The sequence below is a fragment of the Anguilla anguilla genome, chromosome 18 (genome assembly GCF_013347855.1).
Source record: "Anguilla anguilla isolate fAngAng1 chromosome 18, fAngAng1.pri, whole genome shotgun sequence".
In the NCBI taxonomy this organism is placed as follows: Eukaryota; Metazoa; Chordata; class Actinopteri; order Anguilliformes; family Anguillidae; genus Anguilla; species Anguilla anguilla.
The window spans coordinates 19309374-19329820 of record NC_049218.1 but is presented as its reverse complement, the minus strand read 5'-3'; the positions used below and the strand labels follow the sequence as shown (position 1 = coordinate 19329820).

The 20447-nt window shown below is 42.1% G+C and overlaps 1 protein-coding gene across 2 annotated transcripts in view; it reads left to right on the top strand.

Moving 5' to 3' along the window:
* LOC118217582 (inactive phospholipase D5-like) overlaps positions 1-19968 on the top strand; it is a 33299-nt gene extending 13331 nt beyond the window's left edge. For both annotated transcript variants that reach the window (XM_035399473.1, XM_035399475.1), the window contains exons 2-10: positions 3557-3693; positions 11422-11605; positions 12823-12931; positions 13618-13745; positions 13896-14096; positions 15618-15754; positions 16252-16417; positions 16729-16819; positions 16960-19968. In XM_035399473.1, the coding sequence (XP_035255364.1) occupies positions 3557-3693; positions 11422-11605; positions 12823-12931; positions 13618-13745; positions 13896-14096; positions 15618-15754; positions 16252-16417; positions 16729-16819; positions 16960-17228 (1422 nt within the window). In that variant the 3' untranslated portion in view covers positions 17229-19968. The remainder of the gene's footprint in view (positions 1-3556; positions 3694-11421; positions 11606-12822; positions 12932-13617; positions 13746-13895; positions 14097-15617; positions 15755-16251; positions 16418-16728; positions 16820-16959) is intronic.
* Positions 19969-20447: the final 479 nt, after the last annotated feature.

Below are 20447 nucleotides of genomic sequence, written 5' to 3'. Positions count from 1 at the left end.
GCGTCTGCCCAGTTAAACCGGCCCTTCAGGAAAATGTAATTAACAATTTGTGCTGTAATTGGATTGTGCGATTCTGCATTTCCTGAATGCAGCGTGTCTGACCAAGACCCCCCCCCCCCCCCCCCCCCCGTGCTCAAGGTCGGTGAATGAGTCTGGCTTGGCTGTGAAGACTCACAGGAAAGGCACCAAGGAGAAAAACAGGACTGTTAAATTATGCATGTGTTCCTCTTGGTTTTTTATTACCAAGGAATACATAAAGCACATAAATATAGAATACAAAAAACTCTCTGCTTGTTAAGTGCTGTATACTGTGGGGGGCATGTTGCCATGGCTGGGCCGTCCATGGGCTGACAAGCATTCACAGACACCCCGTCCCTCCCCATTAGACCGTACCATGTCTGTCAGTGAGCTCTCACAGTCAGGTCTCTCCAAGTGCACCTAGCCGGAACCACAGACTGCATGCTGTGCATAGATGATGTGGCACACACCTTTTTTCTAGGGGGATGCAGTGGAATCGATAACTATGTGTAACTATGTGTAACTATGTGTAACTATGTTACAGATCAGAATGAAGGTTGGCTCCCCTCCCCCCAGGCAGAATAAAGGCAGGTGATTGAATCAGAGCTTTGTGAGAATGTAGATGAAACAGCCTAATCCCCTCTCATTAAAACTGTGAATGAAGTCAACCAGCAAGACCTCAGTGCTCCACTTCACTGTTCCTGTCTGCCTTCTGCACAGAGCTGTATGAGGCTTTGCAGGGTGGGTTTGATGGCGCAACCCACAGGTGCATAGATTATACCTAACCAGGAGCACTCACTGTCTACCTATGGTAATGGATACACAGTAAAATGCCCAATGTTATTAGTTCAACCCTTAAGAGAAAACGATAATAGTTGACTTAATCTGTGTGTAGCATCATTACAATTTCTTGGGGTAATTATTTGTTAGCTAAATGACAATGATTGTCGACCCTGGTACACGACCAGGGTATATCAAGCGTCCATATCAGAATTCTGAGATTTTCAACAAGCAACGACCAGAAATGACCATGAGATGGTCGGCTGCTGCTTACCGCAAAAATGGATTTGTTCAATCAAACCGTTCAATTATGGCCAGCAGCACAAACAACGTTTGTCATCCCTCCATAAATGACAAAAGCACCAGTATCAGATTGAATTCTGAATCAGCCCCAATGGCACCTGACCATTATTGATGATGCTAACCTTTCTGTGTTTACAGTAACAGTGTAAATGATGCTGGAAGTTTTTAGCATTGCTATTTGCTCCCTAAACTTTGCCACATGCATGTTATTGTAAAAGTGAATATAGCCTTAAATGTTAAACATATTCTGTTCTGGTTATGTTGCTAGGCTGCCGTCCCAGGTGTTCTGATTATATTTGTGAATAGCTAATATTTACTGTAGGTGAATGGTCCTGCATATTTGCCAAACTGAGCTCCAAAATGCTCTGCGCACTGTCCATGGTCCTGATCAGTGCCATTATTGTAGCTGTGCATTGTAAGCTTGAAGGCTACAGTCAAAGGCCTATGGTCACTTATTAGGTTGCGTTAGGTGTGTGTGCTGTTATGCTGTGTGCATTAAATTGTGTGTATGTGTGTGGTTGGCAGAGGAGCCCGTTTGTGTGCTTTGCATTTGGGCCCAGTGTGACCATGTTCTGCTAGTGGTATAGATATTCGGTGAGACTTGTCAACCTGTAATGATGTGTCTGCCTCCCTGCTGTGTTGACTGAGATGTGTGCAGTCTGTGGCTATGATGATCTGAACAGGCAGTGAACAGGATGTCTCATCCCTGTCATTCTGTGTGAGACAGAAACTCCTCCAGGCCCCAGGACTGCTCAGCCACACCAGTGATTATTCAGTGAATCCACCCCACTCTACCCCATTCCCCATCATCTAAATGACTGATCAAATCATGTCACATTGATCAGTTCAGTCGTATTACTGGACTGTCTGACTGAACCATATGCACCTGGCACACTCCCAACCTGACCATGCTGCTGTGTCACCTCAACCAATTCTGAATCCACCCTGCCAAGAGACCCAGCTCCTCCATGAACAAATAGCACTTCTTACTCAATAACTGTCAGTTGTGCAAGCTGAATTATGATGGCCATGTTAATGCACAGCTTAATTTACAATATTTCTGCTGCAACCCCACGACTCATTGCTTTGAATGAGTCAGTACGAGGGGTGTGTGCTAGCGCTTGTGTTTCCTGCATCTGTCACCTTGCAGCCTGTGCCTTTGTGTAAGCCAGTGCCCCTAATAGAAAAATGATTCATGGGACACATTTTGAAGATGAATGTGTTTGAAGCTCTCTGATGGAACCCTTTAAAAGTGTGGAGGACCTTCACCCTTGCTCTGTGGCCGTCTGCCAACGTGAAGACGGCTGTTAACTCCGGAGATTCGTCTCCTGGGGGCGGTGCTCGAGTCCTGCGTGGAACGGGCTGCCCTGTCCTGGGGAGGGAGGCCCCTCAATCCCAGCAGGCTGAACGCTGTTGCGGTCCCGTGTCTGAGGGGGTCCCAGCCCCTACGCTGCTTTCCGATCACCCCTGGAGCTGGAAGCTCGGCTGACGGGTGCCGGAGGTGGACAGAGAGACTGGAGGCTGAGGCTCCTTTGCTGGGATAACGCCCGTCCTCAAACCCCTGGAGCTCAGCCAGCACCAGGCTGTGGGACCCAGCTGCAGCACATGCACGCCCACAAACACTCCAAACATCATGAATACACCCCCAGGTGTCATATTCCCCCCAGCTGAGCTCAGCTCTTCTGTAAGTAAAAGAGAGTCTTCCCCATTAACAAGTGGTAATTCTGCACAGTAACCATAAAAATATGACTTTTCTCACAATACTGAATAGTGGACTGCTCTGCCACCCAGCAGAAGAAACAAAAGCTTGCAGGGCTATGAGGCAAATGCAATTTTTCAAATTATTGGAGATGTCATTAGATAGCATGTCATTAGCGGGAGATAGATGACCACAAACCAAAACTATCAGGAAACACATAACAAAAGAACAATGGAAACTGCTGTGAGCAATATGTCTTGCATCATCAAATAATAAACAATACTTTATTATTTATTTTGCATTGTTTTTCATTGTTTAACGTTTTTTTCCCCTTTGGTCCAGGAGGGCACACTATGCAGTGTATTTATACAGTGTTAGAGACTTTAAATAATCATTATATTTTCACAAAGACAGGAGCTTATCAGGTGCATGACAGTATAAATTTTTTTTTTAAGTGAATTTTCTGTGCTGGAAGTGCTGTTCACTTCTCCATCTTTATGCCTCTCCTTTTTTATCTGCTCACTTCATGGTTTTCTTCGGTACAGACGGTGGTGCAGAAGGGCAGGTCTTTGCCTTAAACAATCTGAAAATAGAGGAATATTTGTCCTCATCTACAGGCTTGAGTAATGTCATACCTTTAAAAGATTATTCAGTCTGTCTGTTTAGATGCTAATGAAATCACTTGTTCTGTTGCCTTGAGCAACTCGTGATCTCCACAGAATAGCATGGAGCTGACTGTTTATTTTCTTTTTGCAGTCTCAGCAGAAGTGCATAGCGATCTTTGCACTGGTTTGCTGCTTCGCTGTCCTGCTGGCCTTGATCTTCTCAGCAGTGGACGTGTGGGGAGAAGATGAGGATGGAATCACTGAAGAAAACTGCAGCACTTCCTGCCAGTGAGAACACATCCCTATTATGAGCTTGACTTGAATGTTTTACTGTAACGTTGCACCATTGTAACATTGTGACATTTTGGACGTGCTGTAGCATATGTTAAAATGCTATAATTGTCCCTTCTTATTTTAATTCCTAAATGAAGTTTGTATCAGTTTTTCTTTTTAGATGAGCATTACTCTTGACCTGCAGCACACTGGATAAAATTTGTTAATCAGATTGCCTGTAACCAAGGTCACTGACTGTAAATTCCCTTTCCAGGTGCTGTAGAGACTACATCTTGGTACCACTCTACTTGCACTAATCTGTCTCAGTCATGCTTAATAAGGGCATCTGACAAATGTATGGTGGTTTCTGTTCAATTAGCAGCCAATTTAAACCTTGGAAAGGACACCAGTGTGCTCTTCAGCCAATCAGGGACTGTAATTTAGAAGAGTGGACAGTCTGCCCTTTCCTGGTAATTTAATTTGCTTTATTCAGGTATAATGCCTTTGCTTTGTGTGAGGCTTGTCACGCTCTGATGGTGTCATGGTTTTGGCTGATACCACCATTTCTTTTCCTAACTGCGCCTTTTCTTCAGTTATTACGGCCATTGGTTTTTTTATTCGCCTTTTCTTCAGTTATTACGGCCATTGGTTTTTTTATGCGCCTTTTTTTTAGTTATTACGGCCATTGGTTTTTTTGTGCGCCTTTTCTTCAGTTATTACGGCCATTGAGTTGATTAAATTATACACGTGCAAATTTCTTTTTACAATTTGCACCTGTTGGCGTTCTATTTAAACCCTGAGCAAGCCGATAAGCTTTGTTTCAGTGTCACTTATGTTGCGCGAGAGCCGGTATTCTGTCAAGTGAGGTGGTAAAGGTAAAGGTAAAGGTAAAGGTAAAGGTAAAGGTAAAGGTAAAGGTAAAGGTAAAGGTAAAGGTAAAGGTAAAGGTAAAGGTAAAGGTAAAGGTAAAGGTAAAGGTAAAGGTAAAGGTAAAGGTAAAGGTAAAGGTAAAGGTAAAGGTAAAGGTAAAGGTAAAGGTAAAGGTAAAGGTAAAGGTAAAGGTAAAGGTAAAGGTGTAGTGATATTGGATTGTTGTGGCTATAAAATTAGCACAACAGTCTTTAGCTTTTTTAGATTGTTGGCAACAAGTTAGTGCCACAATCTAAGCTCAGTATTCTTTCTTTAGGGTTTTACTTTTTCAGCCTCGGTTCGAGGTCTGTTTTCTTTGCCGGAGCAGAAAACGGGGCAACTCAGTTTTGTTTTATTTTCATACTCCTTAAGCTTTAGTTTTTTTTTTTTTTTTTTTTGTTTTTTTTTTAACCCAGTACGTGGGTTGTGTAGAGCTTTTCTTTGGGATACTCTCCCTAAGGAGTATTGTTTTCCTTTCCCTTGTCTCTTGAGACTTTGTGGCTATTTTACCTCTGGTTAATAGCTTAAAGAACCCCCTGTTCAGTCTCAGTTGGTCTCCCAAAACTCCCACTCCCTCACAGATGGAGCTTATTTTGAAAGAACTGCCTAGATCATTGTACAATATTGGAACTATTCCTGTTTGATATTCATACATGAAACAGATCACATGCATAAAACTGTTATTGCAGCTTTGGACAAACAGGTGCCTTTGATAGAGGAGGGTGGGGTGGTCTGTCTGACCTTCATACGCTGCGCTAGTTAAAATGTGATTCAGCTTGACCTGTCCTTTCTCTCGACCCTGGCAAGCATGACCTCATCACTGCACGTGTTTAAATGTGATTCAGTTTGGCCTGCCCTTTCTCTCACCCCTATCAGCACGACCTCCTTTCCGCTGCAGTCCTGTCTCTGGGGTGGCTCCCAGGACTGAAGCAGTGTGGCTCAGTCTGTTCTGAACACATTTGTTTCCTCTGCTCCTGCCTGCTTACTCTTTACTTTCTTCGCAAATGGATGCTTGTTCAGGGTTATTTCCATCTGCCCCCAGAATCAGCTGTAGTAGAGTTTCTCGCAGCCTCAGGGTTGGTGCTGTCTAATGAGTTTGCTAGGTCAGTCACACCTTTGAATATGTGCACATTGTTCCAGAGCCAGGCCTCTCTGAATACTTTATGGCTGGAAGTGGCCTCCATCAGATGTTTCCCTGTGGCTATGGAGGGCATTGGCCTTTATGTATCCCAATCACTTTCATTTCAAATCTGTCTTCCTGTTAGAGCCCACTGCACTGCGGGTAACTGCAATTTCTTTCGCTCGCCAATATTACACTTTTCAGCTCCCGTGCATTCAGAAGTAGGACACAATCATTCTGCTTTTTGAAATAAACAATTTGAAAGCTGGAGGCTGCTGTGGAAGAGGACACAGCTGAAGGCCAACATTGGTGGAATCCCAGTCGATGTAACCTGGTGTACCGGAACTGATAAGCTTTTGTCTCTGGTGCATCAGTCTGTTGCTAATCCCCCTCTTCTCTCTCAGGATGGTGCAGAGCTCATCTCTGCTGCATGACCACAGCAGGTCTCTAAGCTTTACACCCACAGATGAGTTAGACACATTGTGTGCACTAATGTTTAGGAACGCTAAGCCCAAAGGTAATCTCAGGTAAGGCACTGTCACGCTTCCCTTTGACAATGCACTGAATGACATCATTACAAAATAGAGGTAGGCTGTAGGCTGTGTGAGATGTGAAATAAAAAAATAAAAACCAATGAAACTGCCTATTCAAATGGCAAATGCAACACAAGGTTTTGTCTGATGATAACTATACCCACCTGCAGACAACCGTGATGCATTTCAGAGGAGTTCCTAATTATTCTCAAGGACAATGGTTGGCAGTTGGTTTGCAAGAATTTTTGCTAGCCTGCTGTTAAAAGGTTCTATTTGAGAGACAATCCATAAATTGCTCATCCTATCAGTTGCTGACATTACACCATCTTTCATGAACCATTGGGGAACACAGGACAAAAATTTACAGCATTTGTAATTCATTTGAGCAGGAAAATCTGTGATGTAATTTCTTTTTTTGGAGTTAAGATTTATGTATTAAAATGGCCTGGCATAGGAAAGGAATTTATTAAGAAAAATGTGTTTCTGTGAAAAACAGAAAAGTGGAAAATAAAGTACAACAAAATTTAAAATGTCATTTTTTGATAGTGATGGATGGGAAATCCAGTTTTTTAAACAACAATGAATAGATGTGTAACTGAAAACATTTATGATGAAAAATGTCTTTCAGTGGAAAATAGATACATACAAGTCTTATGTACAAAATATATAAGACTATAGTCCTATATCCAAAAAGGGATAAAAAAATAAAAAATTTAAATGTCACTTTTTGATACAGATGAATAGGCAATCATGTTAATGTAACAACCATGGTGAAGATAAGTTCATCGAAATGTCTGAAGAAAATTATGATTAAAAATGTATTTCATTCAAAAGTATAAAAAAACATCAGACTAGCCCAAAAAGTGGTAAAAAATGCAAATATTTTAAATTATTATATTAATTATTAAATACATGACAGATGTACATCCAAAGGGTGAAAAAAATGCAGAGATTTTTGAATAAAAAATTTTGACGGATTGGAATTTAAAATTCTTTTTTTATTTTTATGGACCACGGTCCATTAACAAATCAAAATGTGTTTAAAGACATTTTTAATGAAAAATTAGCTCCACAGGAAAACAGCAAAATACATAAGACTATAATGTTATGACTAAAATGGACAGAAATACAAAAAAAATATGTCACAAACATGGCTAATGAATAAAAACATGTTTGATGAGATTTATGATGAAAAATGTGTTTCAGTGGACAACAGTGTAAAACATTTTTTTTTAATGCATTAGAAGAAATTTTAACTGTAAAAATTGTAATGTAAGACTATAGACTGTATAGATGTCCAAAAAGTAAAAAATAAATAAAAATTCACTTTCATTCAAAAGTTTTTCATTCAGGTGGATAGGATATCATTTGTACATTCATGCTGAAACACACAAAAATGTGTTTGAAGGCATTTGCATTTAAAAATGTGATTCAATGAAAAAACTGAAAAATACAAAAGGCTATATTATGTCCCAAACATAAAAGAATAAATAAATACATAAATAAATAAAAACACAATCCCCTTTTAATTTACACGGGATCTGGATTATAAGTAAACCCCATTCTGACTGATCTCCCATAACCTTCTCTGTGAAGCAAAGCCTTGATTGTTGGATAACTCAGTTAGCCTAAACAGCCCTCTGCATCCTGCATCACATCTCCTAGTGCCTTCCTCTTTTCCCACCCCAGGGTTAAGTTTCTGATCTCCTCTTTCAGCCCATCCTCTATCAGTTTTGTCATTTGATCTTTTTGATTCATCCCTGAAAGCACTGGAGTATTCCCTAATGAGACATCATAGAAATCAATGCTTCATCATCACTGAAAACCAACTTAACACTTTTTGGTGAGGTTGTGTTTTGATGTAGTAGCTCGATGACAGATACATATCCATAGACATCTTAGGGAGATAAAAGCCAGGTATCCAATGGCAACTCTGGTCTGTCTCTGGTCTGTCAGTCTACAGACAGAATCAATGTGCTGTGTTGAGAATGTTTCACAGCCCACTAAAATTCATTAGAGATATGAGAGCTTGTGAAAGCCTTGATTCAGCTCTTGCAACCATTTGAAAGCATTTCTTGCAAGAATTTCACTGGCATAATCTGGCAGAAGGAGAGAATGGTAGTTTTCTCATGTCTGTGTTTTGCTGTGATGTGTAATGATGTGGACTTAAGCATTATTTTATGGCAGTGTATATTGATCAGTGCACGTTTATTTTGGACATAGTAACCGAACACCAGACATTTATCAGCCCAGTTTGCTCACAGAAGCCTATAATGGCTTCTCTCCTCCAGGCTGCTGCTGTGGACATGAGCTGCCTCTAATCACCCTCTCTTTTTAAATAGATGTAGATTCAGAGGATGGGATTTCCTTGTCTTTAAGAGGTCAAAGGTCATCTTGCTTTCCACTTGTTTGTGTTAATTTATTTTGAGTGATTTGGAATCCATGTCAAGTTGCAGACTCCCTGTCCCAGATAGGTTTGACAGCATTTTCACAAAAACACACACCTCCATATCACACAGATCCTGTGAGACTCCACTTGGGCAGTACATTCCCAGAAAAAATTCCCAGGGTGTCCCAGTCCCCCACGCATGGTGCTGATGGGCTGTTCCTGCTCATCATCACCGCGTGAATCCCACATTCTAAACAGGTTAAAACTGCATTCTTTCCTCGTTCAGTGCATTTAACTCTGATAGAGTGCATTGTTGGGACCGAGAGTCCATTTAGCTTAGCTTTGTGAAGTAGGTATTGGAATATGAATTCATTCTGCTTCTATTCACTCAGAAGATTGTTTAATGGTTGGGGTTCTTTGGGATGGAGGTCTGGTGAAGGCTGTATTCCTGAAAGTGGAACACAATTAAATCATGCTCAATTCATCAGGGGCCCTCTGTAACTGGAATAGACGAGCTTGGCTTTCTCCTACAATTACTGAGGTTTTCCCTGCTTCTGGAAAAAGTGCTGTGTGGGCATCACACAGCTGGTGGCACACTGGGATGTGAATTTACTGTGGAAATGCAAACAAAGCAATGAGCTCCCTTTGCATAGAAACAGGCACTTTCCTAAGCTTTATCATTTGGATAATGCTTTATTGAGGGGGAGGAAATTCTTAAGTCATTTATTTCCTGTTGAATTATGAATGACAATGTTTTTCATAGTTCACTAATTAATTAATCAATTAAATTTTTAATTTTTCTATTTTAATACCACGTTAGATAAACGTTCATTTTATTCATTTATTTGTTCATTTAATTAAATTAACATGCCATCCTCTGAATCTTAATCTATTTAATTCAGTCCATCTCCCTACCTTTATGCTTGAGATGCATTGTTGTATTCATTATCTCAATGGTGTCCATGTCGTTTTATACAGATCCATGCATGTTTTTACACAGTGTAGCTGTTTATCTTCATTAATATTATATCACTTCCCTATTTTTTTTTGGTCAACTACTGAGTTGGTATCAATCAGAGGAGAATGGTTCTTGGTACTTAGACCCATTGTGCACATTTGTTGCTCTTTGGCAGTCCTTCTTCCCAGAGTCGTATGGCCTAAGTCCAGTTTCACAGGTTTTAATTTGTCTCAGCTGGTTTTTATGTGTTTGCTTTCTAATAAAGGTATCTGTCAGTCTCTTTTTGTGCACAGCAGTGGAAATATTTCATCCGTGCACTGAATTAGCCAAGCGCGGACGTCTGCATTAAACACATGCTCGGCTGCTTTATCGCTGTAAGACTGTAAGAGATTTGTAGAGTTTTTCCTAATGGAAGGCAGCTAAAAATTAGGATGGCTGTGAACAGATGACTTGAGAATACAAGGCACAAGGTTTTAAGCTTTGACATTGTAGTGTGGAAGCACAAAGCAGCAACACCGCAATCTATTATGTTTCCTATTGGCACTAGGTGCAGCTAATTTGTACCGCTCCTGCTGAGTTGTAATATAATCAGGCATGTACAGAAAATGCCAAAAGTGACAAACTTGACTGCATATAGACCAGTGCTTATAACAGCCTCTAAAATAGGTTTGTATGTGGTTATATTCACAGGGTTTCCTCTGACACTGGAGGTGGATATCATTTTTACTTTGATTCCAACAATATAAAAGCTTTATTGTAGATTAAAATTTGCAATAAAGTGGAATAATGTAATATTCTCTAAAGTTTTCCCTGTACCACAATGGTGAGGTATAGCTACACAAACCTGGATTGTTCTTCTCTGTAGTAATAATAATTATAATAATCCTTGCATTTATATACTGCTTTTCTTACACTCGGAGCACTTTACAGTGCACTAAATGTAATAAATGTTCAGTTTATTTCAGAGATAAGATCACGTCCAATAGATAGTCCATTAGATCAATGAATATGTCATTCATTGCTACAATTATTCTATGTATGAGGTCATTTGCGCACGTCATAGACGTCAAAACCCAGTCTACCCTGTCCATTAAACGGTATATTTTTCCCAGAGCTCAGTCTGCTCTGCAGTTCCTTATTTTGGCCCAGTCCCTGTGAAGTGTCAGAGTAATGAGTTTGTCCTCTAGTTTGACTGTCATGGCTGTTGGGCACCTAATCCTTCGGCATTTTTAGCTGGCTTGAAGCGAATTGAGCATCTTCCTAATATACCCTACACCTGTTTGTTTTTAAGTGGGGAATATTTTAGTTTTCATCCTGCTTGATAGGACCAGGAGGTTATCCTGGTATAACCAAGCTGCTGCAGGAAGTGATGTCACTAAGCATCAATACCCCTAGACCAGTCACCGGGAATCATGCTCCAGGATACATAAGCCAATCAATGGATAACATATACAACACTTAGGATATCATCCTAGACTTCTTATCATGTAAATTATATGACTGGTGCATGATGTAAAAAACACTAATGTAACGTGCATTAGCCCCAATATCACCTGACAATGTCCCCTTGCAGAAACTGCTCTGGTGCCGATGCAAATTCAGGCAGAGTTAATGGCCCATAAGGCTAATGTACCATATAAAATTGGGCTAATGTCCTCTATTAGAGGGTCCATGATGCCATTCTGGACCCGTGAATATATAATGGGACATTGGGGCTGTAATGTGGTCACATTACGAACCACTGATATAAAAAAGTGGAAAATATGTGCCCCACTCATCTCCAGCAGAACAAATATATATGTTTTCATTGAGAAAAAAATGATTGTTTTCACAGGATAGTCCTTGTAGAGAACATTCCAGAAGAGGTTTCCTTCTCAGAGAACAGTACAGTGCACCTCCCCCTCTCTGTGGGTCTGCACTTGCTGTTGGACCTGGCCAGCCGCTCGGTGGAGATTGTGTCCCCTGACTGGGCCCTGACCTCCGCTGACCCCGAGGCCGACGTCTCCTCCGCCAGACAGGTAAGCACACCGGCAGCGCAACCAACAATGCGGTTGAGCTTAATTTATTCATGAAAAACATCAAGGAGGATGTGTGTCTATGAAGTTTTTGAACGCTCTGAATGTAAAGTATTAAAATGCCAGATTTGCTCAACATTACTAACTGACCAGATACAATGAATACCATTTACTGCAATAAAAACCAGTCTGAGCCTGCAGGCACTGTAGGCAGCTGTTTCAGATAATGGTTCAGATACTCCCTGTCTCTCTATAAGCCCCCCTGCTGTCTCAGATACTCACTGTCTCTCTGTAGGCCCGCCTGCTGTCTCAGATACTCACTGTCTCTCTGTAGGCCCGCCTGCTGTCTCAGATACTCGCTGTCTCTCTGTAAGCAGGCTGCTGTCTCAGATACTAGTTGTCTCTCTGTAGGCCCGCCTGCTGTCTCAAATACTCGCTGTCTCTCTGTAGGCAGGCTGCTGTTTCAGATGCTTGCTGTCTCTCTGTAGGCCCGCCTGCTGTTTCAGATACTCGCTGTCTCTCTGTAAGCCCACCTGCTGTTTCAGATACTCACTGTTTCTCTGTAAGCAGGCTGCTTCTCAGATACTCGCTATCTCTCTCTAGGCCTGCCTGCTGTTTCAGATACACGCTGTCTCTCTGTAAGCCCACCTGCTGTTTCAGATACTCGCTGTCTCTCTGTAGGCAGGCTGCTGTCTCAGATATTCGCTGTCTCTCTGTAGGCCCACCTGCTGTTTCAGATACTCGCTGTCTCTCTGTAGGCCCGCCTGCTGTCTCAGATACACGCTGTCTCTCTGTAAGCAGGCTGCTGTCTCAGATACTCGCTGTCTCTCTGTAGGCCCACCTGCTGTTTCAGATACTCGCTGTCTCTCTGTAGGCCCGCCTGCTGTTTCAGATATTCGCTGTCTCTCTGTAGGCCCGCCTGCTGTCTCAGATATTCGCTGTCTCTCTGTAGGCAGGCTGCTGTCTCAGATACTCACTGTCTCTCTGTAGGCCCGCCTGCTGTTTCAGATACTCGCTGTCTCCCTGTAGGCCCACCTGCTGTTTCAGATACTCGCTGTCTCTCTGTAGGCAGGCTGCTGTCTCAGATATTCGCTGTCTCTCTGTAGGCAGGCTGCTGTCTCAGATACTCGCTGTCTCTCTGTAGGCAGGCTGCTGTCTCAGATACTCGCTGTCTCTCTGTAGGCAGGCTGCTGTCTCAGATACTCGCTGTCTCTCTGTAGGCCCGCCTGCTGTTTCAGAGGCTCCAGGGGTTGGGCTCACGGGGGGTCAATCTGAAAGTGGCCAGTGACCGCCCGGACTCTGCAGAGCTCAGGAAACTCTCGAATCATGGTGAGTGACATCACACTCGCATCCCACAGAGCTGATATATGAGCGCTCCAGATAGGCTGTTAGCACAACGGAAATGATTCTGTGGCATGTCCTAAATATTGATCCCCATGTACAATAATGTTCACCATGGGACTGCTGGGCTATATTTAAAACAATACATTTTTTTTGAAGCTGCTGATATAGATGTATTCTATTTGCTTTGTCCCAAACGAGACAGAGCATCTTACTGCCTGCAGGCATTTAAGATTAAAAATATGTTCTGCAGTTTTCCTTTTGCTCCTAGAAAATGATTTTTCTTTTTTGATATTTTATCACATGCATATAAATAGTACTGGACAGATACTGAGCTACTGTATAGTGGAAAAAAATAACTCACAAGTTCCTGTGAAAAAGAACCTAATTTTTCATGGCGCAATAAAATTTATGCATATGGGTGAGGGGCAGGTGAGGGGGGTATATAGGGAATGGGTATATGGGGAGGGGCAGAAGGAATTAGGAAATAGACGTTCAGGTCAGCACGCACTCTTTCAGTGGCCTGATCTAACAGCTACCATCGAAGGGTAATAGCCTCACTATATACTTGCATCAAGCTTTCAGTGAAACCTTGTCCTTGTTTGTGTTTTTAATATCATAATCATGGGTCAGAACATGTGAACGGTTTGATTTTTGCTCTCCTCTCTGCACAGGTGCGGAGGTGCGCTACCTAAACTTGGCGGCTCTGACCAAAGGCCAGTTCCGCTCTTCTTTCTGGGTGGTGGACAGGAAGCACATGTACATCGGGAGTGGGGGCATGGACTGGCACTCGCTGTCAAAGGTATCCCCAAACGCCCACCTTACACCCTCAAACACCCAAAACACACCTACATGCCCTCAAGCACCCCCTTACACCCCCACACTCCCCTTACCCCCCCCACAGTGAGTGGTGCAGAGAGCTGCGTAGCAGGGCCTGTGTTTGTCTTCACAGGTGAAGGAGTTCGGGGTGATAATCTCAAACTGCAGCTGCCTCGTGCTGGACCTCCACAGGATATTTTCACTCTACTGGCAGCTACAGTACAAGGATTTTGTGCCATCAATCTGGTCCAAGAGGCTGAGCGCTCTGTACAGCAAGGAGCAGGTCCTGGCGCTGTCCTTCAACAACAGCAGGAAGGCCAAAGCCTACATGTCCGTAAGTGTCCAGACCGCTGGGTGTTCGAACCCGAGTCAGATCTAACCTGCGTCAGCAGAACCGCAGACACACTGCAACCAAACTCTGACCCAGAATGGCAGGCAAGGTTATGAAATCAACTGATTTAATCAGTCAGTTCAGTGCACTGTTCTCACCCAGTCCAAACTCTTTGAAGGTAAAGCACCGTAAGCTGAACATTCTCTAAGAGAGTTACTTCTGCAGCGTCCCTGGTGTTCCTGGCCCTGTGTCAATCAGCATTACAGCAGAGAACTCTGCCGCACAGCCCAGGCTGGTATTAGCGGATGGGGCGAAATCTGTGTGGCCAGGCAGGGGAAGCACATTAAGCACAACTCAATTAAGCACAAGCCATAATAAAGTTTGCTATCTGGGTTCGCAGCTAAAGGCTAAGTTGGTTCCTCCGCAAACAGATTAGTGCTGAGCTCTGCTGAAATGACATAGCGCTGCTTAAACTAGGGCCTAAAGTCATTTCCAAAAATAGTTTTATACTTGAACACTCTTCCTAGTTCAAACTGGGTACAGTACACTTTATCTGACAAAGATACACTTTTAAAACTCTCCATAGTTTCTTATTTAACTCCCCTTGGGCAGCAAAGTCATCATGACTGATGGGAGTTTTTCATCAAACACTAATTGGTAAAAAAGTCTTCTGAAGTTTCTCTCCCTACTGATGAAAGATCGGACGCACATTTGGGTATAGAAGCTCCGCGTTGCAGTTCAGCCAAAATGATCTGCTGCTCAGTCGATATTAATTACTGTCTTACATCAGCTAACAGCGCATGTTGCAGTTTGGGCTCTGAAGTGTACCAGTTTCATTTGAACTGATCTTAATGAGCCTCACCAGACTCTCATCAGCAGGATAGCTAAGAGGAGAAGACAGGTTCTTTGCCCTCAGTACACACTGGCACAATTTATGTGAGGCAGACCTGGCACCTCCAGGGAAGGGGGCTTCTTACAGATGTATTTGGGTGTACAGGTCTTAACATTCCTCCCATCTGTTGAGAAAATTACTCTTTCCTACAGCTGAAGGTCAAGCGCTGATTGTATGGGGGGTGAAGAAGGGGACACACACACATAAATAACAAGAGATGTGTAGTTTGGATGGGGGGAAATTGATGGGGTAAAAATGACATATATCACACCCTCATACACAGAAGTGTGATATACACAAAGATGTGTTACACACAGACAGGTTTGGTATGCAGAAAGGTGTGCCATGCAGAAAGATCTGTAGGCCCCTGACCTTTGATCATGCACATTTGTGATGGAGTAATCAAAGTGGTTCAGAAATTTTGCAGGGGTGGCAGGTTTGATTCCCAGGTATGGCACTGCCATTCTACACTTGAACAAAGCAGTTAACCTAAATTACTTGTGTCAATATCCAGCAGTATAACCACACGGTATGCACCAAAGCTGGGTGAGTCACTATAGATGAAAGCATCTCCTAAATATCAAATTTACATTTCCAAGGCTTGTCCATTTCATTACTCTTCTTGGCCACAGAGCTCTCCTGATGTCTTCTGCCCGAAGGACCGAACACGAGACATCGATGCCATATTCCGCCTGATCCAGGATGCCCGCAGGTTCATCTACATTTCAGTCACAGACTACCTGCCTCTCATCAACAGAACCCCTCAGAGGTGAGCAGTCAGACCCCTCACAGGAGAACAGTCAGATGTCTCACAGGTGAACAGCCAGACCCCGGTGTATAGTCAGACACCTCGCAGGTGTACAGTCAGACACCTCGCAGGTGAACAGCCAGACCCCTCAGAGGTGAACAGTCAGACCCCTCACAGGTGAATAGTCAAACCCCTCACAGAGAACAGTCAGACCTCTGACAGGTGAACAGCCAGACCCCGGTGAACAGTCAGACCCCTCACAGGTGAACAGTCAGACCCTTCACACACAAACCGCTTGAACATGACCAGCAAATGCACATACAGGCATTTAAAGCAAGTAACCTCCTTTCTAAATGAAGTGGGAGAATCAGTTGAACCACAGTTCTTTTATTTGTGCTGTGCATGTCCACACAGATACTGGTCGTATGTGCTGTGTGTGTGTTCACATAGATAGTGGTCATAGGTGCTGTGAAAGTTCATAAAGATACTGGTCATATGTGCTGTGTGTGTTCTCACAGATACTGGTCACGCATAGATGGTATGCTTCGAGAGGCCCTGATCCTGAGGGGTATTAAAGTGAAGCTGTTGATCAGCTGCTGGAGGCAGACCCACCCCCTCACCTTTAACTTTGTTTGGTCTCTGAAGTCTCTGTGCATGGGGATGGCCAACTGCTCTCTGGAGGTGGTGAGTATGGAGTGTGGAGTATACACTACCTGCCTGTTATAAGCTACAGTTACCCTACAGTTACCCTTAACCCTTCTGTGTTTTTATGTTTGATGAAAGCCTCTCATATACAGGCCATAATCTCTAAGCAGTTTTACCTCTTTAGTTTAATAGTGCATTCTGTCTGTTAAATCAGGCCAGCTGGTCACACCCTTTATTAATGCCTGCTCTGAACACAGAATGGGTCTGTGCGTTTGCATGTTTGGATTTAATGCTCAGTGGAGGCTCTATGGAGGAAACATGTCTCTGTGTGTGTGTGCTGGTCTACGCAGAAGTTCTTTAGTCTGAGGGACCAGAAGAATGGAACATTCCACAGCGTCAACCATAACAAGTTCATGGTGACAGACACTGCCGTGTACATAGGTAGGTACTAATCTGGTAGGTACCAAGCTGTAAACGCAAGCACAGCAGATCTACTGGAAATCCAGAGCCGTCTGTGTACACCTGAACAGAAATCTGTTCAGAAATGAGCGTGAGAAGGACTGTCTGTGTTTGTGTCTCAGGAAGCTTGGACTGGCTGGGGAATGAGTTTGCTTACAATGTCGGCGTGGGGCTGGTGATCAGCCAGGCCGAGGGGCCGGGGGACCAGGGTGCCCCTGTGGTGGGGCAGGTGAAGGCCCTGTTCGAGAGGGACTGGTTCTCCTGCTACGCCAAGAGTCTGCAGCCCAACAAGCTTCCGGAGTGCAGCAAGCTCAGGAACAGCCCGCCTCCCCTGCCCAAGGCCCAGACCAACAGCAGAGACCTCAAACAGAAACCCAGCACCCTTCTGTGATCCGGGGAGACCACCAGAACCACAGGATATCCTCTTCCTTAAGTGGCAAAACTATACTGGCTGTTTGAATCACATTTTCAAGTTTGGATATTTGTAACTCTCTGTCAGATCCAACTCTTGACTCCTTGGGACTTGATCCATTGTTTTTTTAACCAGGCCATGGTGCTTAATTTGAGAGAGCATCTTTTTTTTTCTCATGTCACAGAAGAGAAACATACAAAAGACAAGCAGCACAGAGACATACACATTGCCAAACGACACAGACACACTTACTTCTCTTCCAGTGGGCGGTGGGAGAACATGAGAAGGCAAAACTGAAGGATTGAGAAACAAGGTTTGGCCTCTCCATCAAGCCAGGTAGTGGCATGTGCTTATATGTTATGTCACCATGAATAAAATTCACTTTTTTATTTGTAATATAAATTAAGCAAAGATGATATGTACTGTAAAAATGACTGTTGAACAGAGGAAAACAATGAATATGAGAAGGCACGCTGGGTATGGCTTCATAAGCGTTAAGAAACTATCAAAGTGAAAATTAGAAGACTCTACCCAAAAAGTCATTCCATCCTCTGATATGGACTCAACATGATCCTCCATTATCTGCTCACTGGCAACCCTATCTATTTAGACCTTGTCCATTTCAAATCTTTACTGCCACAGAAAATGTGGAATAATTGCACAAGAAATCAAATAGATGGTTATAAGAAAGCAATTACTGTCTGCAAATTATTTATTCATGGCTATTAACTAGGAAGGATTTTCAGCTTTGGACACAAAATTAATTTCCAAATATTGTAATATAATTCAGTGAGTGTCTTAATTGCTGTTGAAATATCAATGTCACATTCCAGAATACTGCTCAGTAACATGTATGATCCTTCTGAAATTATCAGTTCAAAACAGTTGGGAACTACCTCAAAAACATGCATTCAGAATGTGTGCAAACATGTCAATCTGAATGGGATGCTTAGATTTGTTACTTAATGTGACCTGTAATCAGAACCCACATTCCATTACACTCTCCTGTTCCCCCAGTTTTGAGACAAACCCATTTGTACATCTGTATATAGGGGACGTAAGGATAGGAAATTTGAATACAGACACAGTGCTCATTTCCTTGTTAGTTGTAATGGAGTACAATTTATATCAAGTCATAAAAAAGGTCTTGTGAGGCACTTGTGAAGTGATGTTCAACGTAAATTAAACTGACATTAGAGTTGACATACCATGTCAACCATACTGTCCAAATACTTTCCCGTGTGTTGCCCTTAAAGTCCAGTTCTCAGTCCAGGTCTGTGTTTTCTCTGTCCTCAGATCATTTCTATAAAGTGTACAGAGTAAATGGGTTACGTAAAGAACTTTGGCATCTGCTGTTCAGGCCCACCTGGATCATTTGGGTGCGATGCCAGAAGAGCTCTTCAAGCCTACAGTATAATCAGCTCTCATTGCAGTGGTCGTGCTAGCCCATGGAATGCTGCGTCTTCGGAACGCAAGACATTTCTAAACGTTAAACTAATTGCCTTCTGATAAAAAATACCTGTTTTTGCCGTAATATTCCAATTCACAATAATAACTAAATTATATGTCATTCATAATTTTATTATCAAACATGTAACAGAAGCAGGATGAAATGGCAGGATTAGTGGGATGAAATAAACTACAAATAATGTTTAGGTATTCTTGAAGATCAAAATGAATGTATGGCACTCAGGCTAATAATATTGGAAAACCCTTTGAGTGATTTCTGTTTTTATTTACACATGCTGAGCAAGCAAGCTAGAGCAGGACATCTCATTTTTTACTTTTCATTCAAACGCTTTCCATTTTAATCTCACAATGTTACCAGTGGCTGTATAAATATTATGATAAAAAACAGCATGCATGTCAGACACCGAAAGAGGATTGGCTGAAAGAAACAGGAGTGATTATTTTTTTATGGTTCAAGTCTAGTTCATCGCCTGCTGCATACTTTCTCTGTGTAAAAAAACGCAGAATCCTGTGTTAATGTGACCACTGTCATAGACCAACAAAACATTTCAGGAGGCAAACATTAGTTAAAATTAAAACCTGCTTTTAGAATATGCTCATGTTTGCTTTTCTGATCCCCAAATGAAAGCCCAATGTGCTTTATTTTCTCATGAATTCATTTAAATGTACTTTTAAAAATGTTTTAAAGATCCATGTAGTGCCTTGATGTTACAGTCAGCATCTTCTTTTGCTTAGCATGACTACTCCAGTGAACAGATACAAGTCTAGCCAATTGCTTTTGCATTTTTGGTTATAAGTCTGTGAGAATTTTGAAGACAAATTCTAAATGATATGTAGAACAAACAATATGACACAAAGACCTTATTATTTGTTTTTTTCCCCCAGCTCTGTACTGCTGTTGGTTTCACAGGAGTCATTTTCCACAAGCACAAAACTATGCAGTGCCTCATCTTTCAGGTCACTACAGTATGTAGTAGACTGTTCAAGTTCAATTTTGGATCCTGCAAGATTCAGCATCAGAACAGTATTTAATAGCACAAGTTTAAACATCCTCTGGTTGTTGTAGCTTTCTAATGTTCAATCACCACTCATCTCACTAGAGCAACACTATACCTGCAACAATATACATATACCAGAAGCAATAGACAATATACCTGTGACATTAGACAATATACCTGTAACAATATACAAAATACCTATTCTGAACTTCACTGCATGTGACTTTTGAAAAATAAAAAAATAAACATCACCTATCTAGGCGGCCAGACATTTTATATGTTTTTATACCTGTATATAATACCTTAACATCATTTATGCTTTCATATATCTGATGCAATGTGATTTTGGAAGGATTTGGGCAAACACCTGTAGTATGTGGAAATGCCCATATTCATTCATTCATTCATTCACTCAGACCTGGATTATTGAGGAATTTGGTTCAGCATCAGCATTTCTTTCTGCTTTTTTTTCTCAACTGTGTTATTTTTTAATCAGTTTGGTTTATTTGCTTTATGTCATGCAGTCATGAGACTACAGGACACATGTTCTACTTTATTACTCATGCATGACAAAATACCGTTTCATAAGCAGAATGTCCTACAGGAACAGTGTTTTTTACAGGGCATGCTCAGATATGCTTTTGTATTTTTCATGGTTTTATATATTTTCCATGAATCTGGAATCCCCCTTTCCATGACTGTAAATACGGTACTCATCCAAGACCGAGCT